Source organism: Diorhabda carinulata, chromosome 10, assembly GCF_026250575.1.
Source record: "Diorhabda carinulata isolate Delta chromosome 10, icDioCari1.1, whole genome shotgun sequence".
NCBI classification, from domain to species: domain Eukaryota; kingdom Metazoa; phylum Arthropoda; class Insecta; order Coleoptera; family Chrysomelidae; genus Diorhabda; species Diorhabda carinulata.
The window spans coordinates 6,153,737-6,177,081 of NC_079469.1; the positions used below are offsets into that span (position 1 = coordinate 6,153,737).

General features: G+C 31.6%; 3 protein-coding genes across 3 annotated transcripts; 2 read left to right on the forward strand and 1 right to left on the reverse strand.

The window, feature by feature from the left end:
- Positions 1–1,749: 1,749 nt before the first annotated feature.
- LOC130899099 (transcription factor 15) lies at positions 1,750–4,923 on the forward strand. The gene is made up of 4 exons (XM_057808847.1): positions 1,750–1,942; positions 3,620–3,750; positions 3,805–3,908; positions 4,737–4,923. Exons 1-4 carry the CDS (start codon positions 1,782–1,784, stop codon positions 4,869–4,871), a joined length of 531 nt encoding a protein of 176 aa, XP_057664830.1. The 5' UTR covers positions 1,750–1,781; the 3' UTR covers positions 4,872–4,923.
- Positions 4,924–6,163: 1,240 nt separating this feature from the next.
- Positions 6,164–10,172, reverse strand: LOC130899098 (leucine-rich repeat-containing protein 51-like). Its single transcript, XM_057808846.1, has 4 exons — positions 9,979–10,172; positions 8,555–8,766; positions 6,451–6,627; positions 6,164–6,335 (listed from the first exon to the last, which is right to left on the reverse strand). Exons 1-4 carry the CDS (start codon positions 10,073–10,075, stop codon positions 6,237–6,239), a joined length of 585 nt encoding a protein of 194 aa, XP_057664829.1. The 5' UTR covers positions 10,076–10,172; the 3' UTR covers positions 6,164–6,236.
- A 1,423-nt stretch (positions 10,173–11,595) lies between these two features.
- Positions 11,596–23,077, forward strand: LOC130899103 (fatty acyl-CoA reductase 1-like). Its single transcript, XM_057808854.1, has 8 exons — positions 11,596–12,469; positions 14,140–14,388; positions 15,616–15,761; positions 17,008–17,117; positions 17,945–18,134; positions 19,085–19,170; positions 20,573–20,753; positions 22,692–23,077. Exons 1-8 carry the CDS (start codon positions 12,266–12,268, stop codon positions 23,041–23,043), a joined length of 1,518 nt encoding a protein of 505 aa, XP_057664837.1. The 5' UTR covers positions 11,596–12,265; the 3' UTR covers positions 23,044–23,077.
- Positions 23,078–23,345: the final 268 nt, after the last annotated feature.

Here is a 23,345-nt window from a genome sequence, read left to right on the forward strand (position 1 = left end):
CGACGAGATGTAGGAATATAAGCAGCCATTATAAGAGGGTGGTATCAATTAAATGAATATCGAGATTATTTTCATTCATTTTTTAGTTTGATGTGCTTGAAAAGCGAGTTTGTAAGTTCTTTTTAAACTATATTTATTTTTCTGCATCCATTTTAGCTACTATTAATTTTAAATTTGAAATACAAAATTTATATTTTGATAATTGACAAGGTTAAGACCTAATTATTTACTATAGAGTAATTTTTTTATAGCACGCCTATGGTTAAGCGGATATTGCCGTCCGCCATAGTCAACAACCATCCTGGGCCCTAATCTTTTCTTTATTGCTCCTTCCTTTAATTTTAATTCAATTGTTTATACCTTTTCATAGTTTGTTAGAGATTGACAGCTGACATTTCATTTTTCTTTGCGTTAGATACTTTGGGTTAATGAAAATATCAATTTTATACATTTTAAACTGTAATCTATTCTATTGTTTTTTATTAGAATAGTATTTACTAACAAGGAACTCAAATTCATCAAATAATTTCAAAATTAATTTGTGTCAATCGAAGCCATTACAATTGAATCTGTATCAACGAACTTATATTATTTGCCTCAATTAAAAATCAATATCAACAATCTTAAGACACCGTTTAATAAAATCTCTACAAGTATTTTTGAAATTGTAACCAGAGTATAGTATTGCGAAAGTCAATTAAAGTCCGATTTACAAAATGTATAAAAAGTGCTCTCAAAAAACACATTTGCAATGTTTGCATATAAAAATTATAAAGTAAATTGTGTGTATATTTAGAGAAACTTGCAATGATTAAGAATCTTTGGCTGATATTTTTAATAAATTATATGCATTTAAATGGTAGTAGGTATTCCGAATGGTTTCTTTGGGAATTTTTTTGGTTTTCTAAAAAGTGCACAATCTAAAATATGCGATGTCAGTTTACATCCTCAAAATATTTTTTTTAAATAAAATAAGCAAACTTAGTAACTTCCTCCACAACATCGTTTTTTGAAAAAGTAGGCGTTTCTCAACAGCATCTGTTAAAATAATCGAAATTGACTAATTGCCTCAGCATGCGTTCAAACACTTGTTGACTTCGTTTTGCTTGTTCTTTTCAGACTCTGATACGTCTAATAAATTCAAACCAGGGACGGACTCGATCTAAAATATTCATTTAAGTCCCATTTACAAGGAATTTTTCAATATGGAATACCCTTCTAATAGTTTTACTGCATATTTAAAATCATATAACGAAGATATGAGTTGGAGTTGTTTGATTATTGTTGGAAGTGCTGTTGAAGACATGCTAGTCTTGATGGGGATTAGTAAGGGGCTCAAACAAAATGTTTATCAACTTTAATATTAGAGAAACGCTTTACAGTCGATAGAAAAAAGTCTGCAACTAGTAATGGAGACGAGTGTTGGTAAGAGAGGAACCTGTTTTGAAGAAGCTAATGTACATTACGTACATTATTATGAATGTTTTTTATTTTAATTTAATTCAATATATTTTCAAATAAATTTCTATTCACTAAAAGTTTTAGAGCATCTTATCTATTTATGCAGAGTTGTTTTTCCTATTGCTAACCAACCGTCCCTGTGTCGATGGGGAACCCGCTACTAGATGACTTCTCTTTTTCACATCCCGAATTATTCCTAAGTTAGTAGTTCCGAACAAAACACAGAATTGTTGGTTGTTTAATCTCTCGAAGCAATTAAAGTTAATTAGCCGATATTAAATTATTAATTAAGAAGGAACGTTGATAGAACGTCAATTATTATGGAGTTTTTGCAGTTTTCGGGGCAAATGAGTGAGCGAAATATCAACGGATATGTACAGGGGGGTAAACATAGGAGATCTTATAATTTCGACGGAGATTTCGTTGTGCCTGTTAGGCAAAGAAGTCAGGCTAATGCAAGAGAAAGGGACAGAACTCAAAGGTAAGAAATCATTTGTTAATTTAATTTAACATTTAAAGGGCAATTATGGAAATTCATTTAATAATCATTTGCTGTAATGTCATGAAATTAAGTCTAATTGAAATTTAGTTTTATATCATTGTAGCTGTCATATTATACCAATAATAATTTACGTTATATGTTTAGTTAGAAAAATAAAGTGAAAAAAAAATAAGATTGCAAGTAATTGTATGTAAAAATCAAAATATGATGAATATTCTACTGGTATTACCATTATATCATGGTTGCCACTAATTATAGCTTATCCTTTTTTCCTCTGTAAAGCTGTTAATATATCAGCTCTTAAAAATTAAAAATAAAGTAAGGAAAATAAGGAACCAACAACAAGATTACGTTTACCACAGAGAAAAAAGTTTTACAAACGTGCTCTAATCAATCAGCTGATCTCATTCACATATACACATATAAATTTGTTTCGTGATCTCACTGATATTTGGTTGCACCAAACTCAGATCAACCACTTTCGCACGAAACCCATAAAGTTGCAATTACGAGGTCTTTTAAGAATCTATCAGCTTAGTTTTATCTTCCTTCATGTCAAGTGGCCTTAATATGTAAAGTTGAAAAAAGTTCATGTTGGTTTCTTGATTATTTGAAGAGTTTTAAATATTGGAATAGATTTTTAATAAACTTATTCGGATACAGATAATATCAAATTTTCACAAACAAAGTTGAGGCTATTTTGCTACACTGATTATCAATTGGTACTTCACGTTTTATATAATATTAACAAACTTTTATGGAATACATTAATAATATGAAGTATTATAAATATATATCCGATATTTCTGAAACTCAATAATTAAATGTTTATTTTTAGTTCTGCAACACACTTAACACTACGAAATATTGTGTCTTCAGCGACCTCTAGTGATATAACAAATTATTACTTGCAGAAAACGATATAATACATTTTTCAACTGTTTTTCTTTCCTTTTGTTTTTCAAATCTTGTTTAAATATTAGTGAAAAAGTGAAAATCAATGGAATATTTGTTTCTGGATTAGATTCTCATTACAAGATTAACTTTATTGGGTTTTCTCGGTTAAATAGGTGTGAATATGTCATTTTAGTGTGACCTAGCCTTAAACGATCGATTTTTATTTGGTCGGTACGATTTTTAAAAATGTTTTTCGATGGTTAAGCGGATGGTTTTATAAATTTAAATATCGACTGCGATCTGTTCCACTCACTTTGCCACTTGTACAAAACTTTTTTTTTTTGATTTTTGATTGTTGCTTCGTTATCTGCTGCTTCTTGGGCACGTTGGTCTGCTTTTTCATTTACTGGGTTAATTTTTCAATATGAAAGCGTCAAGTTTTGATTATAAAATGTATAATTGAAATCTAAAGAAAACTATTGTTCATCAGGCAACATCAGATTAAAAATTGAATCATAATTTTCTACTGCTGTACTAAAGGAAATTATATAATGTGTGATAAATGTTTAATGGATATTTTTCATTATTGAGAAATGAAATTACGGAAATTTTTGGTCAGCCACCTCTATTAATTACTAGAATAGAAAAAATTCTATTCATATAGTTTCCATTAAAGGCTGATAATTGACTGATTGAATTTAAACAGATTTTTTACTTCATATATCTTCAGTTTTTGTTTTATTTGAAATTTTATTTTAGTGTGAATGTGGCATTTTCTACACTGAGAACCCTCATACCAACAGAACCAAAAGATAGAAAATTGAGTAAAATCGAGACTTTGAGATTAGCATCTAGTTATATATCACATTTAGGTACACAGTTAATCGCTGGTAACTATTAATTCTGATGTACCGTGTCTAAATTCACTAAAAGATCATTTTCAGGACCGATAGAACAGCCTTGTTTAAGACTTCTGAAAGAGGAACAAAATAGTGTTTCAAATAGACATCAAGTGTGCACATTTTGTATAGCTCACAAAAAAACAAATGTAAGTTATGCTCTGATGATTAGTTGGTTGATTTTAATAAAAATGTAATAACTGCAAAAGCTAAACAATTTTTTTTATAATACTGCATTTCCAAATTTGAATAAACTATTTTTAAGATAATATATCACTTATCCAAATCATTTAAGAAGCTTTTGGTTCTTTGAGCATTTTTCTACACCCATTATTCTCAATTTTCTACCTCATGCGAGTTTAACACATCCCATAATCACTATAATCCCAGCTCTGTAGAGGAAAATGTTTCCTATATCAGCTTTATTCCTTAAAATACACCTTATCATACACGAGAATGTTCCTAACGCATTCAAAAACAATCCAACGAATCTCCATTTTTGTGTGAGGTCTATAATCATTCTAATCACAGTCCTGTTGAGGAAAATCATTCCTATATCAGGACCAATCTGCACAATACACCTTATCCCACATGAAAATGTCTCTACACCATTTAAAAACAATCCAATGAATCTCCAACTTTGTGTGAGGTCTACAATCACTCTAATCACAGTCCTGTTGAGGAAAATCTTTCCTATATCAGGTACAATCTATGCAATACATCTTATACCACCTAAAAATGTTCCTAGCCCATTCAGAAACAAACTAATAAATCTCTCCAACTATGTGTGAAGTTTAAAATCACCATAATCCCAGCTCAGCAGAGGAAAGCCTTTCCTCAATCAGGTCCAATCCTTAAAATACACTATATCCCATACCCATATGAAAATGTCAGTATCCCATTCAAAAATCAACCAACGAAAGCTTCTCATTAATTCGTTATAGTTTCTAATACCCATAACAAAACACTTTTTTTAGAGGACCATTTTAACTGAAGATTTCGATTGCCCTAGTTTCGAAGGGCAATTTTATCTTACACCAATTCCATCTGAGACAAGTAGAACTCCACCAGTTATTGATTCTGATGAATTGAGGAATGTTTTTTATTCATAATAGATTCTGTATCAAACTTTTATTGTTTTTATTAATAAAGTAATATTCGATTTACGTGTGTTTTCTTTAAGGTTAAATGTTCCAGCTCAAAAGTTTATACAGAGGAGTTTAAATCATTTTTTGTTTGTTCCAAAAAATATTTGAGAATCAAATTTTGGTCTCTTATTTTTAAGGATTCGCTTTGCAAAATAATGAAACTACTAATTAGATGGTTCATTAGATTTGTTGCATCCAAACAACTATTCTATACATTTCCATAGTTTTTGACATACAAAGTAAATTCTGTCCAATATCCATCTATACTGATACCATGGATTGACAACGTAACTTTGATAGAAGAAGTCTTGAATCTATATCTTACCAACAATACATTCGAGATTTCAGAGGTCGTAAAAATAAAAATCAACTAAATGTGTTGAAACATGGTATTTCTACGAACTCGTCCACGACATGAACCGTGGGTTGGTCTTGTCCGGTAATAATAGAATACTAAAATTTCATGAATGCTGCGGTGCAAAACATTTTCTCCTTCCTCTTGATTTCGCTGCAGGAGACGCGTGAAAACTTCCCAGCGAGTGGATTTCCGCTCAAAATTCACCCACTTCTCGGCCTTTTTGGAAAGCGGAACACCATTCATACATTCAAGTTTTGGAGACATATTCAGCCCCGAATTACTCGATAAATTTCCGCGTATTTTTCATTACCTTTGACCAAAAAACGAATAATGATCTGTTCCGCAACAGACATTGTTACATCCTTCTCGCTAATGTCTATAAGTACAGTAAAAAGCGAGGTAACTCGGTTCCAACTGTTTTCGGGAACTACCCTCGTATAAGTATTATAAAAGTATCTCATAAAAAACAACTCAAACTAAACTTTTGCTGCAATTGTATTAATATATATACACTTAGTCCTTATATCGATTACTTACAGTTTTTCTGGAGAAAGATTTTGCCAATTGTCAAGATTCAAATAATTCAAAATGTAATTTTGAATAATGAATAGAATAAATAGAAGCAAAGCTACTTGGTAATTTATGTTGATATGGTGAGTTTGGAGTGAAGAATTTTTTTAAAGCATAAATTATTATAGTTTACAATAATGGTTTGTCTTTAATAAGAATGAATAAATATTTTTGAAAATTAATATTGAGAAACATAATTATATTGATTCATTTAGGTTAAATTTAACAGCTGTCAGTTTCTTCTTCTAACATTATTCTACTAACCTGTTTTCATAAGTTATCTAGATAATAGTGAACTAATGAAAAATTAGAATTGAGTAGTTAATGATTATTTTTTGGTAAAAGATTTTTAAAAATCTATTTTATTCAAAAATATTTGCAATACACCATATACTAAGGTACTATTTGGCATTCTTTTTTTCTTTCTTCCTTATTAAATCAGATGGTTGTACGAATTTCTTCTCGTTTGCGAGGATCGGAGTAAAGTCCAAGTTTGCCAACTGAAAATTTTACATACTTGTTAATTCTTCAATCCCATATTGTTGAAATGTTTGTTAATTATATATCTCACAAATTTTAGTTGAGAAAATATTTGCAATTTAATTTGAGAAGTACCTGTGGTAAAATAGCTATTACAAAACTTCTGTATTGGGGATGATTAGATATGGGATTCCCATGAAAAGTAACACTTCTCAAATTGATCAGCGGTTTCAATTTTTTCACTTCGTCCAAATCAGAAATGCAGTTACCATGAAAATAGACAATTTTTAAATACTTGAATTTCGTTATACACTGAAATAAATATTTTTCCATTAATAATAAGATCTCTTCGTAAGTGGAGCATTTTATGAGGCATTTATGATACTAATTATAAAATATGCAACGTAAAGGCCAGTAGAATCATCCATAGAAATAATATTAAAGATAGACAGAACAGTATGAAATTGTACTATGTCAAGACAGGGTACACCACTGTCTCTCTCTCTTTACTCGCTATTGAAGTTTGTTATTCTTCTCCTTTTCCGTTCCCACTATTCGAAATTATGACTTAATGACGATCCAATCAGAATAGAGTCGAGAGTAGTAGTAAGCCGTTCTTTCTCTCTCTATCTGCAGTTTAACTTATCCTACTTGAAGCTGTCATACCTCTATTGAATCACCTTATATGGAAGACACGTTGAGAAAGTTTTAGACGATAAATAAAACCTCCATATTGGAATTTGTATGTATAGGGTGTAGTATAACTACCCTCTATAATATAACATTATAAGTCAATGTCAGTTGTCAAATGTCTTATTTTTATTGTAATTTTCGTTTACGTATTGTTGACATCTTTGTTGCTCTTATTAATATTTTATATATTATACATAATTTTATTTTAACAATTTTAAATACTTGGGAGTAACAGTTAACAACTTAAAGGATTCAAGCAGGCTACCGAGCATATCAAATTCCGGAAATAAGACCAACAGTAACCTTTGGAGGAGAAACGATGAATCTGGCAAAAGATGATGAATAAAAACTTAACACCTTTGAAAGAAAAGAAAACGCAGAAATTAGAAAAATCTTGAATAAATTTATAAAATCGCAGCGAATACGATAGCTAGGATGAAAAATAATAGTGAAGTTAAAAAAAACACTTAGGAAACCGGCCCAAAGGAAGACCAAATTTAATATTGACTCAAACTTTGAGTTTTTTTTGTTGGAAGTCTATTTAGAAAATACAAATACATTATTTCAATGCAAAGTTAATATACACAATGTTAATAGCTAGTTGACTTCATCGCCAATTAAAAAAGAAGAATCATTAAACTTAATTGTTGACATTTATCAAGGCTAGTAGTAAAATTTCTTCCACAAGGCAAATGACTGTTTACTTCCATTAATCTCACACAATCCAATTTTGTGTAGCCATCACCAAAAAGCTTCCATGTTGGTTAAACTGTCGAGAAAATTGTCATATTAAGTCCAAATAATATTTCTTCAATCTTTTGAGTTGATTTGTGACGACAGAAGACATTTGACACATTTGGTAAAGTAGATTTATGGTTTGTGAAAGAGTCCTTGGAGGTTGCCCAGTAATTTGTCCGATATAGACATGACATCATCTGTCAAGTCGACAGACGAGAACATAAGAATGTTTTAGTCGATTTGTTCGGCCTTTTTTGAGGAAAACTATAAAACCGGATATTTATAAATAAAAAGAAAAGATTTTGAAATATTCAGTAGTATAAAGGGTGTTCCAGTACATTGCAAATTTAATTAAATCAATATTTTTTGGAAATTTTATCATGGTAGGTACTGTTGTTTGTTCCAAATTCACACTTCACACTTTCATAACAAAGTATTTCTTGATTATTCCAAATACCTATTTAGTCTAATTAGAAGAAATCTATATTTACTTAGTATTGTAGCAATTTTTTATCTAAGTAAAGAATTTAACATATAAAAGCATTGATATATTATGTCAATAAATAAATTTTAAAACAAAGTCCATCAAAAAGCGGATACAAAGTAAGAGGTAACCACAAATGGCACGATTTAGAATGTTTACACTGCTTATTATTCGTATCGGTTTCAACAAGTGACGTAACGGCTTCCTTCTTTCGTTAACTGGCAACCTATCCTCAACAACCTTGGGGTTATTAGATTATAATACCATTTCAACAGTTTGGCAACATTTACAACTTACAACATAGTTATACGCATATAAATTTACCTCATCAATTTCGGAAATACGGTTAAATGAGAAATCGATCCAACCCAGCTGATCAGGGTATTCCAAGACTGCTTCGGTTAATATATCCATATTGGTTATACTTCTTAATTGATTGTTGTTTAACCAAATCGATCTAGTTAAGAATTTCTTTTTTTCTCCTTTTCCTGGAACTCCCGCTACTCTAGTGAACCTAGCTCCTTCGAGACCAACAGCTATAAAGTGTATATATGTTACAGGAAAAGTAGATTGTTAGAGAGAGTTGACTCTGTCTAGGAAGAGTTAACTTTTACTAAAAGTTTCAGTAAAAGTTGGATGAGAATAAACAGATCAACTTTACCTAGGAAGAATTAACTATACCTACTGTGGTTTAGTAAAAGTTGCTCTTCTTATAACTGCGCGCGCATATCTTTGTTTTGTTTATGTTTATTTCAGCTCTAGTTGTTTACTGTCTTTACCGTTGTCTTCCCGTTCACGTGTCTATTTGATGCTATTAACAACAGCGACCAAGGATTCAGTAAATGTTTACATTTCAATAATTAGTTGCAGTAAACCGAGTAGTTTAAAGTTGTAAAGTTATCTACCTAATGTGTGTCGTGATTCTCCGAATTTGAGGTTAGGTTAGGTTAGGAGGTTTTGCTTTTTTATTTATTTATTTTTTATTTATTTATTAGGAAGACTGTTTTTCATTACGGAAAGTCAACTTTCGCTAATTCAAGGTAGTAAGAGAATAATTTCATTAGATATAGTCAACTCTGACTTTCTTGTTGATTAAAATATCAGTAAGAGTGGACTTTACCAAGGCCAAATCGGTTTTCCCCTTGCAAAAAGTCAAATTTTACTAACTCAAGGCAGTAAGAGTATACTTTTCCTAGGTCTAGTCAACTCTGTCTAGTAAATGTTGTTCAAAATTTAACACTTTTCCTTTTTAATCAACTTTTACTAAAAAGTCCAGTAAGAGTCGACTTTATCTAGGAAGAGTCAACTCTTACTGGAGAATCCACTTTTCCTGTAACATATACATAAACAAGAATTGTAAGATAGCTTTCAAATTAAATAAAACTAAATTAACAGATAACCGGGAAAATTTGTTTTTACAAAACCAGAAGTTTTTAAATGAAAATTATAACATAAAAAACATCTTTTTACTACTTAGATCTTTTTATATGTTTTTCTTGATAAATCGTATTGATTTTAGGTCTCTTTTGATGAAAAATAAGTTTCAAAAAACAGACAAAAAATTGACGTTACGTCCTAATTCGGTTTTTATCAAAATATTAATTATCGAATTAAAATACATGACTTTTGAGTTCTAAAAAGGTTTAAGGTGTTTAAGTACCTCAATATTGTCTCGTAGTTTCGAATTTACCTCACAAATAATCAACTAAGCAAAGAAAATACTGTAATAAGGAGAAAAATTGACTTACTTTCTAAGAATTTTGCGACATCTATATACGTAAGTCTTCTGAAAGAAAAATCAGCAGGTTTTCCGGCGCGTAGCATGTCCTCGTGATCTACCCCCATTTTTAAATATTTCTTTTTATAGATAAAAATATTATCATAGAAAAATTATATGACAAAAGGTGTCACTATCATGAAGCATGCTTCATAACATTAATGCCAAAATTTGAAGTGAGTTTCTGCTTATCAATTCTAGGCCAGTTATTGTCGATTCTAACAAATATAAATATTTTTTTATACATATAGGTACTATTAATATGTTTTTTTGAATTCAGTTTTTGAGTTTTGATTGTTTTTAGGTTATTTGGAGATAGTTTACGGTTAAAAAGTTAAACATCTGTTTAATAATTAATTAGCTATGGTTCCATCTTTATGTAGTTATGTTATTTATTATTTTTGTTTGCATATAATGGCGGATTTACGTGTCCAAAAGGATCAACCAAGATGCCCAGCAAATCAGGTGTGTGAATAGCTGGATAACAACGTCGCAAGAGGACATATAATTTACAGAGAGAAGAGTGGTATTTAAGAGCTTGTAGTAAACAGCGGACTAATTTATGTTATTTTTGTGTCTCTTGCATGGCCTAATATTGATTTCGTATCGAAAAAAGCAACAATGGGAGACTAGTACGGAAAAATAAACGTGTTATGAAAAACTTTGAATTGGTGCTTTGCTGTGTTTTATTTAATGCTATTAGAAGTCTAAAAATAATCTTTTCAATAAGCTAATCACGTGATTCTGATGTAATAGAATGCGTATTCATTTTACATCAGGTATTTTACAATGTTAATTTGATGGTGTTTATAAAATAAGATATTTCAAAAATCTGAAGCATGTTATTGAAAACAATAACGTGAATAGAATACTTAAACAAATATTCTATCTACAGAATCAAATATGTGCATAGATTGATGATATAGAGATTTATACAGTGTTTTTCTCAAGTAACGAAACTTGTTGACATTTGGCGACCTCGTTTTGTGCCTTTGCATTTAAAAATACATAGTATACGTTCATTAACGACATTTTTCATTCTTCGACCGTTTAATAACCTTCTTAATGTCCAAATAGCGTGCAATTAACTTAATCCTTTCCGATACATCTGATACACGTTTTAGGAAAACCAGCATACCTAAATTTCTTTACCTTCTACATTATGTCATGGCACCTCCTTCTATTCTTCACTTACACAAATCAAGGCGTGAAGTTTGGAATAGATGTTCTCTATTGATGCCTAGATCTATGTAGAGTTACTCGGCTTCTAGAGATTCGACATGCGCGACTTCGTTCAATTTTAATTTTATTTGTATATATTGTTTTGTTGGTATATTTGTATATATAGTAAGTTAAAGTAGTTATCAAATGCAGGGTGCACTGTTACTCCAAATATAACTCCAAAGGAATAAATAACTTATTTAATTATATTTTCATATTGCGATTCATCTCTTCTTTTACAAAAATGAAATTTAATATAAAAAGCTGATGGATTGAATTACGAAATTTATAATTCATTATTTGACTAGTTTTTTTGAGGTATGGTCATTTACATGAAAATTCTAAAGTCAATAAATCGCTACACGTCAGTGTGGTGATGCACAATCTTGCAAAACTGTTTTTCTATTGTCTCAACGACGAGGTTGTTTCAAATATAAACCGGCATTTTTGAATAAACGCTGTACGCAGTGTGGCTGTACTGGAAGTTAGACTGGTCTTATATAGATATCTAGAATATCCAATATTTTACATGGTCCTTCGAGCCGGATTGTTCGAGGAGAAGTTGTGATTTTGATACGTATCGCAAAGGTCAAAACAAGGTCGCTTAGAAACTACGAAATTTGGAATATGATCAGACTGTTTTCCTCGTCAATAGCACTTCAATTTTTTAGAAAAAACCTCACATGCAAAGCAGAATGAATTTTCACAAAATTTCGAAAGAGGACCACGATTTTGACCTATGAGTCTCCTCAATATATTTTCTAGTCTAAATTGAAGCCCATTATAGTGACGATTTCCTCAAATAAAAACCATTTTGTGGGTATTATTTTGAAGACAATGATACAAACAAGTCATTTTCAAAATTATATTTTACCATATATAAATGTATTTATATAAGTAAGACGCAATAATTATTATTGATGGCGAAATTAACATAGATTTTAACCCTTATTACAATACAATAGTTTATTGTTCCCACACGAATGCCTAAAATTAATATCATTTTCTTACTTTGTTTTATTTGAGTGTTATCGAAAATGGCTGCGAATCTAGAACTAAGTGAAATCCAACATTTTTATAAAAACAGCACGTTTTTATTAACGGGCACAACTGGATTTGTAGGAAAGTTGATTTTGGAAAAAATATTAAGAACTTTGCACCCCCAACGTATCTACGTTTTGATAAGAGATAAAGATGGAAAAAGTGCCGAAGAACGTTGTGCCGAAATGTTTGATTCATTGGTAAATATAACCGTTGCTTAAATAAATAATTTATTTATTAAAACAGTTTAATACCTAAATGTATATTTTATCTTTTGAAGTATTCAAACTGTGAATGACAGCTTTCTTTTCTTCTTCTTCGGGCCTCGTTGGTCGTCCGGTTTTTTTTTCAGTCTGAAGCAACGCAATCACAAACCTATTACCACAACCTCAGTTCTGCATAGGAAAAACTCCTATATCAGGACCAAATCCTTTCTCTCTACATAATCTCCCTCATCCCATCCACATATCCACAACGAATATCCCTCTCTCTGTGAATGACATAGTCAAAACGTTATCAGGAAAACGAAGAATTAGTGTCACATGAAATGATAAAAAGGCCTTGAACTATGAGCTCTGCCAGCCATGACACTTTAAAAACTAATTAATTACAAGAAACAACATGGCGGATTTTCGATGCCAGTGCCTTCGAAGGTACGTGGCAGAACTTATATATTTTCGCGGGTTATTTAAATTTACAACACAGAATTTCTGTATTCTAAATTGTTCAGATCCACCCAGTTCTGATTTCGCAGTTTCCTGAATTCACGATGAAAAACATCTTAGAAATTTTCAAATTATTTTTTTAAAAAACCTCTGTGGAAAGTGTAATATGCAAATAAATAAACAGTTGAAGTCCATAATTTTGCTGTACCTTGTCTACACACCCAAATGATCCAATTTCACACATTTTCTTCAATGTCTTCAACAGCTTTTTGTTATTTTTCAAACTGTTTCTCAATTTTGATATTTTGGCTATTGTATTCCGATGAACTTGATACATTACCATTTCCCTAGGTGTTGAAATGTTCTTACTAGTTCCAGCTACAGTAAAAAAACCGAAATTTGTAAAATCACTTTTCAGAAAATTAGTTTCAAACAAGCGATAACTTGATGCTAAGCATTGAATTTTAGAAAATTCTTCCTACTTAGAACACACATCATGAAAGCTTTTGGGAAATTGAAAAAAATGTTTATTAATCGTGACAATTGACATTGAAAGTAATGACACATTTTTATTACATTAGCGCCACGATTGGTAAGTGGCAGAACTAAATTTGTGTTGCCGAAATTTACATGCCAGACTTTTTATTGGGTATGTTTTGTGGGTCAGACTTTCACATCAAATAATCAAACTATATGAGAAGGCATTCAAAGTAGGTAATTCATAATCAATCAATTTAGTCTATAATACGTACTTTATTAATATAAACAGCAAAAAAAAAAGATATAACAACACAGCAAAATCGATACCGAAGCATCTAGTTAGAAGAATTAGGCAACATAGAAAGTATAAAAGGAGGAAATGACAATTATATCCAAAGAAGAATAGGTTTAGCACTATATAAAATATAACAGAAGGATGTAACAGAAAATTAATACGTATCGTTTTACGTAACGATTTCGAAGCGAAAATAGAGATGGATACAAACGTAACCAGTCAATCATTTAATTTTCATACAACAGGCAAAAGAGAATATGAATATGGAGAAGAAGTATCAAGAAAGAACTGCTACAGAAAATTTTAACATGGAATATCTGATCCGATCTGTTTGATGTTGCATAAAACGAATAAAAGTGATGAAGTGAATGTGTAGTGGTTTGGTTTTATATATTATACATCCTCTTTATGGAAATTTTATTTTTTACAGGCGTTTGAACCTCTTAAAAGGAGCGATGCAGATTTTTTTAAAAAGGTGACTTTGATTCGAGGCGATTTACAAGAACCAGATTTAGGTTTATCGGTAGCTGATAAACAGCTAATAATAAACGAAGTAAAATGTTTTTTCCATTGCGCAGCTGCTTCTAAGCTTTCTGAAAGTTTAAAAAATGCCACGTCTGTTAATGTAAGAGGAACTATTGCACTGTTAAATATTGCCAAAGAAATAAAAAATATCAAGGTCAGTTTGGAACAGATTAATTTAAATAATAGCATGTAATTAGTATCAAATAATGTAATGATTACTTAATATTTCCAGAACCAAATTATGAATCTAATTAATAGTGGGTCATTAATTTTTATTATACTGATTTTCCTCAATTTTTTGTCTTCAATGTTATATTAACAAATTGATGATTTTATTCCGTATTTAAGGCATGTATTTGATGATAAACTCCCCAATTTTCCATAATTGATTTTAAGATTAAGAGAAAAAAAATTGTTTCAAACGTTTCAACTTCTGGGGATACTGGAGCTACTTATTTGGAGACTTATTTGGCATTTAGTGTCACTGAATGCATCAATAATTGGCAAAATTGGCGTTGACAAACGAAATATGTCATTAAATTATGACATTGTTGACATCTCGAGTCTATTTGCATCTTGAAACGATACGAAAAAGCGTGTTAAACTCACTAATTCATGAATATGATCGATAAAGAAAAGATAAATCGTTGGTTAATATGTTTTGAAAAGAATGTTTTATTATAAGCAAATTTATTCGCTCAAACAGGTTATGTTTCAACTAAGCATGTATTGCCCGTTAATATTCCAACGATAATTCTCTATGGGCGCGTTCCACTTAGGCAATGGTCCTACCAAACCAGTTCAATAACGGATACGATGTCGTCAGCGTGAATCTTCCATTGTTTATACCAGTGATTCCCAAAGTAATCCAGGTGCACCCTCAGGGCTCCACGGGAAGCTCTACAACAGGAGTGTACTTGAATTTCTATAGTTAGATCTAATTTTTTGACGAGTTGGTACTATGGTGTAAATGTATTAACTAAAACTAATATTAAGTATTTTGAAAGTGGTGTACGAGGAAAAAAAGTTTGGGAACATCTGTTTTATACAAAATGCATATCCACCAACGTCCCAGCAAAGATACAACCGAGTTGTACGTCAGCTTCTTGTTGCCAAGCGATACGACATGTCACTCGTGAAGCTGAGAGTGCGATCATGGAGCAACAAAAAAATAAAAATCAGATGTTGTTGAAATACATCTTCGGTTATAAAATTATCAACCAGGAGAATCTTATTTAGAAATAAACGCTACTTCCTAAGTACTAGTACGTGGTAATAACATCGTCGTCTTCATTTGAAGACAAAGTTCCTGTAACTAAATGTAGAAAACACGTTGCTTTGGTGTTGTAAACAGAATTGAAATTGACTTGATTTTTTATAGACGTTCGTATATCTTTCATCCATTTATTCAAATTTTCCAAAATTTGAAGTACACGAAGAGTTCTATGAACCAGCGATCGCAGCAGAGGATTTGCTAAAAAGTTTGGAAAACGTCAATGAAGATGGCGCTAAGTCAATGCAGCAACAGTAAGTATCAATAAATGTTTTCTTTTTAAATTGTACAATTATAGCACTCCATCGAGAACATGCTTCAAACGCATGAGACCTGTGCGACTCATGTCACCTAAACATCGGATAAATGGGCTCATGAGTGTCACAAATTGCGCTTCAAACAGAAACTATATAATTGAGGTTATGTAGGCATTTATTTCGAATTATTCACCTATTCAGAGTTCATATTTTGCGAAGCTTGTAGAATGGAGCAGTAATGATAGGTGGTGAAATTATAGACAACGTAAGGTACAAATATCATTGCAGAAAACACGCAAATACTGCTGGACAGAGTGCATGAGGTTGAGGTATTGATACAAACATCAAGAAAACCAAATGGATGACTGCAAGAAGAATAAACATAGAATTAATACCGATAACAATCAACGGACAATCACATAAAAGCGAATATTGAAAGAAGGCAAGAAGGACATTCATAAAATGGAAACTAATTCTCTAAAACTAACTAATAGAAACCTCACGCACTGCTGTTACGTATTAAGAATTTTTTGTACGGATAAGTGACATGCTCGCTTGAAGCTGATATTATGAATAAAATACAAACGTTGAAGTTGTGGTGCTATCGGGAAATCCCCAAGATTCCGTGGACTGTGCATACTAGAAATAAAGGGGTACTCAGTCAGCTGAACAAGGATCGAGAGCTCCTAAGCATAATAAAAATAAGAAAGGTCGGGCATATACTGCGGAGTACCAAACATCTTCGCCTGATCATTAACGGAAAGGTTTATAGAACACAAAAAGCTATCGTGGATACGAAATATTAGAAATTGGAATGGACTGGAAGTAGAGCAACTATTCCGAGACCAATTCAACCAGATAGCCCACGCTTGAAGACAGGCACGGCACTGAAAGAAGATTACATTCCTACATATATGGTTCATAATGAAAATCACTGTGATGATAAAGTTCGCTAATAATTTGCGTTCCAGTTTTTATATTTTCGACATCACTTTAGTCTTCTTGGGCGATCGCTTTGGTAGAAGGGAACTTAACGAAAAAATATCTACTCAAGATGCGTTGTTCAAGTAAGAATATAACTGCTATATAAAATAGATCAAGAAGTTGTAAAATCTTCAACAAAGCATACCACAGAATCACATGAGTTTCAAAAATTGGTATTAAACTTAATCTTTTCTGTTCTGTTCTGTATGTTTTTGTGTTATTTACTATAGTTTCGTGCTCATATTTATACTTTTCTTAGATTACAAGGAGATTGGCCAAATGCTTATACATTTACTTTGAGTGTTGTGGAAGATTACATAAAAAGGAAATCAAAAGGATTACCAGTTACGATTGTTAGACCCTCTTTACGTACGTATTTCCAATCATTGATACAAAGTAAATATTCCGAATTTGTAACGATGAAAACACAATGTACTTCCTTAGAATCATCAACCTAAATGAGAGCATCCCACTTTATCTTCGTTACCTACCTGATATAACCTTTTCTCTGCGACCTATTCAACGCTTTGGAATTTTCAAACTTTCCACGATGTTGGAAACCCGCATAAACGGTCTCATGCCCAAGCCCGGCAAAGACCTGATCCCATATCGCTCATCAGAGTACTGGGTAAAGTAAACCTACCCAACCATCTCCTCATTAGCAGTTTATTCTCAGGTACTGCCAATACAAGTGCCAATATTTCTCTAGGAACATCTTTTAAGTCAATATAACCTACAACCTGCATCCCACGGCATATAGAGAAGTCCCTAGAAAGTATCTTGTCTTCCAGGACAATTCCCTCATCGCCATTAGGTGAAATTCTTTTCCAAACCCTATTTCGACGACGGTACATTTTTTTGTGATTTCCCTGTAACTAGGTGAACTAATTCATCAGCCAAATGGCCGACGAGAAGCCGTTTGGTACGTCGAGCCGTTTTGCTTTGCTCCATTCGCGCGGTAGTCATGGTAGTACCACAGAAGAGGTTATCTTTACCTAACAACCACCACAATCCCAAACCTGCAGAGAAAAAAAAATCTTCCCTATATCAGGTCCAAGGCCCAAATATACTTTATCCGACATGGAAATAATCCAACGATTTTTTCTTTTTGAACTAGCTTTTGAAAACATTTAATTGACAGAAACTGAATTTCTCACGTGGTTAAGGTATAACTGATTAACTTTTTCTCATTGTAGTTTTACCATCTGAATCAGAACCAATAACCGGTTTTGTTGATAATATTAACGGACTCTATGGAGACACAGTAACTTATGCTTTAGGTGTTAACAAGGTTAATTATTATAATAGTGGAATTCTAGATGTTATACCAGCTGATTATGTAGTTAATCTTTCTATCGCATCTGGATGGTACGCTGGATTACAAAAGTAAGCAAAACAATAATATTTGAGGTATAGCTTCGACATGGTAAAAGCTTCCGATAGAAATAATCATTTTATCAATGCATAAAGTCTTATATGAGCTAAATTCTGTGCTTTCACTTTGTTTAACAATTAACAAAACAGATTTTTTGTAACGTTATATCCCTAATAACCCGCTGTCGTTACGCCGATGCCATTTAGTTAAATTCCTCAGATTCCTAGTTCCATTACGTTATCCAGGTAGATGTATTATAAAGTTGTGTGCACTGCTCTTCGATGGAGACAATTTGTATAGATTTTTAAAAGCAATTGCAGCACAGACCGGCGTTTCCAAAAATAATGTTATAAGGAAGAATTCTCAAAGCAGCGTCGAGTAGAATGTAACGGTTTTACGAAATACAAATTGTTATTTGACCCTCTTGTATTTTATTTATGTAGTGAGGTTTTTCTTATTTATTTAAACTGTGATGAATTTTACAACCCGTGTATTTTAGTTACAGAATTTATTTACACACCAACACCCAATACATTTAATTATGCACTAACACTTATTACTTAGCATTTATTTAATTTATTTAACTTCACCGTATGTTTTACTTTTTACTATCTCGTTATGTTCCCTATGACATCAAATTATTTACTCAATTTATATCCAATGACTTTCTAAATAATTCGATCTCTTCAAATCGTGAAACTAAGGCCTTTTTAGAAACTGTTTTCATAAAAACACTCGCAACATATTGTAAATAGCGTATAAAAACAATACAAATAATTACCGTCAATTAAAAAAACCCTAATTTAAATTGGAAAAATATAGGCGCATTCGCCAAACTTGGCTAGCACTTATTCATATAATAGAACAGAACCGGTTTCACGGTTTATATCAGTGGACGAGTTCGTCAACATATTCTATTGCTATCTTTCTCTTCTGTTTTTTTATGAATTATATTTTTTAGGCTAAGGCTACAAAGAGGTGACGTCAGTACCGTTGATGCTAATATATATCATTGTATAACCTCACAAGAAAAACCTATCACAACTGGTAAGTGATATAAAGGTTATCTTTATATTCAGTCAATTATAAAAAGTGGCCGATTCGTAAACTTGACTTTTCGTTTGCCGTTGACGTTTGCTGCTACAATATTAAAAACTGTTAGTGACAGTTACCATCGACCGTTCGTAGTAACATCCGTTTGCGTTTGTCACGTGATTTTGACGTATGACGTTAGAGCATGTTGATGGGGCTTTTTCAAGCTGTTTGTTTATGGTGGTCTTTCGGCTTTGCTTGTTTTCTCTTCGTTATTTTCCATAGTATCGTCCATAAATACCGGGTTACAGAATTTTTAGGTTAACAGTAATAACGTAAAGTTTATGAATAAGGTGTAGAATTTGCTACGAATGGCAAACGGCAAACGAAAAATTTATATGTAATGAGAAAACAATTATGAGTAGTTTTCTATAGTATTATAGGAGCAGTAAAATTAAAATAGAGTGGAAATCGTCTTCAACATAATCAAAAAGTGGAAGTAATTAAGTTGGTGTGAGATTAAAAGTGATCCGAAAAGACGACAATTGAAAAGAATACTGGGGGTGACAATTATAAACAAAAATATAGAGTTTTAAGAAGTGCATAAAAGAAAAACAGTGATGCTGCTGCTCTAGATTATTAATGGAAAGAGGATGCAATTAGACTGAATGTGTGGTAGATAGAAATATTTTGGAGGAATTCAATCTGGAAAAGAAAGAAATAATGGCCATTTACCACCAACCGTCAATTACCCGAGTATAAAAGGCTATTGATGGCTAAGATATGTCGCACGAATAAATAATTGAAGAATACCGAAATAAATGTTATCAGAGGAAAGAGAAAAGAGACTACAAAACTACAAAGAAGAAATGGATAGATGTGAAAATAGATTTAAGGAAGTTTGGTATAGATAGTTGGAAAGAAGAGGCAAATAACAAAAAGACGATTATGTAAATGATATCGAGAAAACCGATTCTGATACTGACGTCGATTTAATCACTTATCACCATAAATATCACGAAATTATCGAAGAGTTTGCACTGCAGCTTTTCCTCTTCGGAAGTGAAAAGCAAGATAAGGCGAAAGTGATTGAATCTACTGTATAAAAGTATTTTTGCACTCTAGTAGATGATGAATAAATGCAAGATGATACCAAAATCAGATTAGTCTTGATCTTGCAACATAATAAGTGATGTTGATCTTACTCCAAGACTCTTGCAAATCTTGCACTTTTTGAAAGAAAATTTAGGAATAAACAGTTTTTAAGTGATTCAAAGTAAATGAAGGATTAGGAAATAAGAAATGGTTATTCGGTAATATGAAAATTTTGGTTTTTAAACATTGAGCACAAGTAACATTTTGAGATTATAAATCACATGTATAAATCTACTCAATTCACAGTTTTTATTCCTTCCAGATGACTGGTTTGAAGTAATACATACGGTAACAAGAGAAGTTCCATCTGTAAAAATGATCCAATTGCCGATACAATTTAATACGTCATCTTATTACGTTTATAAATTTTTGACGTTCTTTTTGCACGTGTGCATGGCTTTTCTATGTGATTTAGGATTAAAATTAGCAGGAAAAAAACAATCGTGAGTAAAACAAAATATTTATAATCCAGATTGATTATTTTTAATTGAATATCGTGATCAATTCTTTTATAATAATTTCGAGGAAACATTCGAAAAAAGTATAAGCAAGAAGTGGTTCCAAAACAACTTCGTCTAGTTTTTAGGTACTTATTTACAAAAGAAACAAATGCACTGATAAACAGTTGTATTGTGACCCCCCTCTTCGGCTCTATATTCTATTTGGCCTAATTTATCACACAGCTACAATTCTCTCATTCCGTAGCTTTGTTTTTTAAATTTTCCACTTCTACTTTCTTATGCCTTTGTCTACACCATTCCACCGCATTTTTGTGTCCTTTGTTCCGCTTTCTTCGTCCATCCGCTGCAAATATTCGAGCCACTTTATTTTTCAGTGCAATCTGAAAATTCTATTGAAATCACTGGATTTGGTTTATCACGTATTTTCAAAGAAAAAAAACAAATGCACCAATAAACAGTTCAATTATCCCACACCCTTCGATTGAACAATTCAGTTCAACACGATTCTTACTCACTTACTCTTTGGCTCTACAGTCTATTCGGCCTAATTTATCACACAATTCTCTCAATCCTAAGCCTCGTTTTTTAAATTTTCAACTTCCATTTTCTTAAGTCTTGTTCTACTCCATCTAAACCCATTTTTGTGGCGCGTTCAATCCTTTTTTTCCTTCCGCTTCTCCTGTATAGATATTGTTCCACTTTCTTCGTTCATCCGCTACAAATATTGGAACCACTGTAGTTTTTTATAATGTTTACTCTGTATTTTCCGTTGTAAATATTACTTCTGATGTCTTCATATATTGGTTCAAATATTTTACTTTTAAAATCATAGACATTTTTGCTAATTTTAAGGGATAGTCCAAGTTTCAGCTGGATAACAACAGGTCTAATTATTGTTTTATTTAGTTTTAGTTCCAATTTTCTTGATAGTAGTGAGGATGTATATAGTTTAATGATTGAAAACAGCATTAAATTCATTATTTTCAGTTATAATTAAACCCTAATATTAAAATTCCGTGATTTTTTAAAAACTAGATTGAGGATTTGAGGCATCTGCGGCCATACTTTTTCCATAAGTTCATCAAAATATACTCAGTTTTTATACTGCTGTTAATTAAAAGTCCCACATTTCGTGTCTGTCCTTCTAAGTCCATGCAAATTTGAATTAAGGCCTTTTCTATCTTGGTATCAAGTCTCCATTGTCGGTAAATGCAAAAATTCGTGAAAACCAGTTTGGAATTGTTTCCTTTCGACTAGAATAAATTTTCTTTATCATGTGTTTTGAATATAAGTTAAAAAAAATAGAGAACAGTAAACCACCCTGTATTAATTCCGTTATATATATATATTTTAGCTTCAGATTTTGTGGTTTTCATAATTATTTCAACAAGTCTTATTATTTTTCCTTTAAAATAATTTTAAATATAGCAGCTTATTTCTATTTAAAATCTATGAAAAGTTGATCTAGTTTGAAGTTTAATTTCAAAAACCTTTTCCATGAGATTCCTGATACTAAAATCTCATCAATAGTAGCTCTCCCTATTCTGAAACCACAAATCTTTCTGAGCCTTTCCCCTCCACCTTTCAGAAACTCCTCTCCTGGCGACTATCCAATATTTGAATTTTTTTTAACTTGTTTTATTTACTTACTAACTGGTGGTTCATTTTTTTCAACATATTCCTCACGATATTCATTCATCTCTACTTCCACATTAGTTACATCTTCCTTGCTTAGTAGCTTTTCAAAACACTTTTTTATTCTTGAATACATCCTCCTACTATCCCTTATCCGTGATAGATTTTCCTGAAATTAAGGTTTTTAACGACTTCAGAAAACTGGTATTGGTATTATTTGAATAAATGCTTTTCTGGTTTTTCTTCAAATAAGTAAACTGACAGTATTTATCTTTTTTGTTATAGAATAATGAGCATGTACGACAAAATTCATCAAACACAAGAACTTTTTAGTCCTTATTTATTGAAACAATGGTATTTTTCTAATGATAATACACAAAAATTACTCAAACGACTCTCCTTCAAAGATAGATCTCTCTTCAATTTCGACATATTCAATTTGAACTGGGAGGCTTATTTTGATAGTTATTCTAAAGGCATTAGAGTTTATTTGCTCAAGGATCCCATGTCAACTTTAACAGAAGGGAAAGAGAAGCAGAAAAAGAAGCTGATAAGTCAAATTCTTTCCGCTTCGATATTAACAATTATTTTATATGTAATTAGTAAATTTATCTTATTCAGAGTTTTGTTGAAATAAGTTACAAATAGGAAATAAACATTTGCTCACAATATTTCTAATTGTAGTTTTTTTATTTAAAAAGTAATAAAATGACAAATAAACATTCAAAGTACCTGTAGAGACCCGTGGAGACCCAGTCTGACAGCATATACCTGAACTCTTTTTGGGGGTTGAAACAAATCTAAGTACAGGTATTAAACTGAATACTTGAAACTTGAAACAAGTACCAAAACACGAATTATTTCTGATACGTTCAATAATTATAGGTATTTAAAAGTACTTCTCGAAGCATGTGTATTTCAATCAGTCAATTTGTTCAC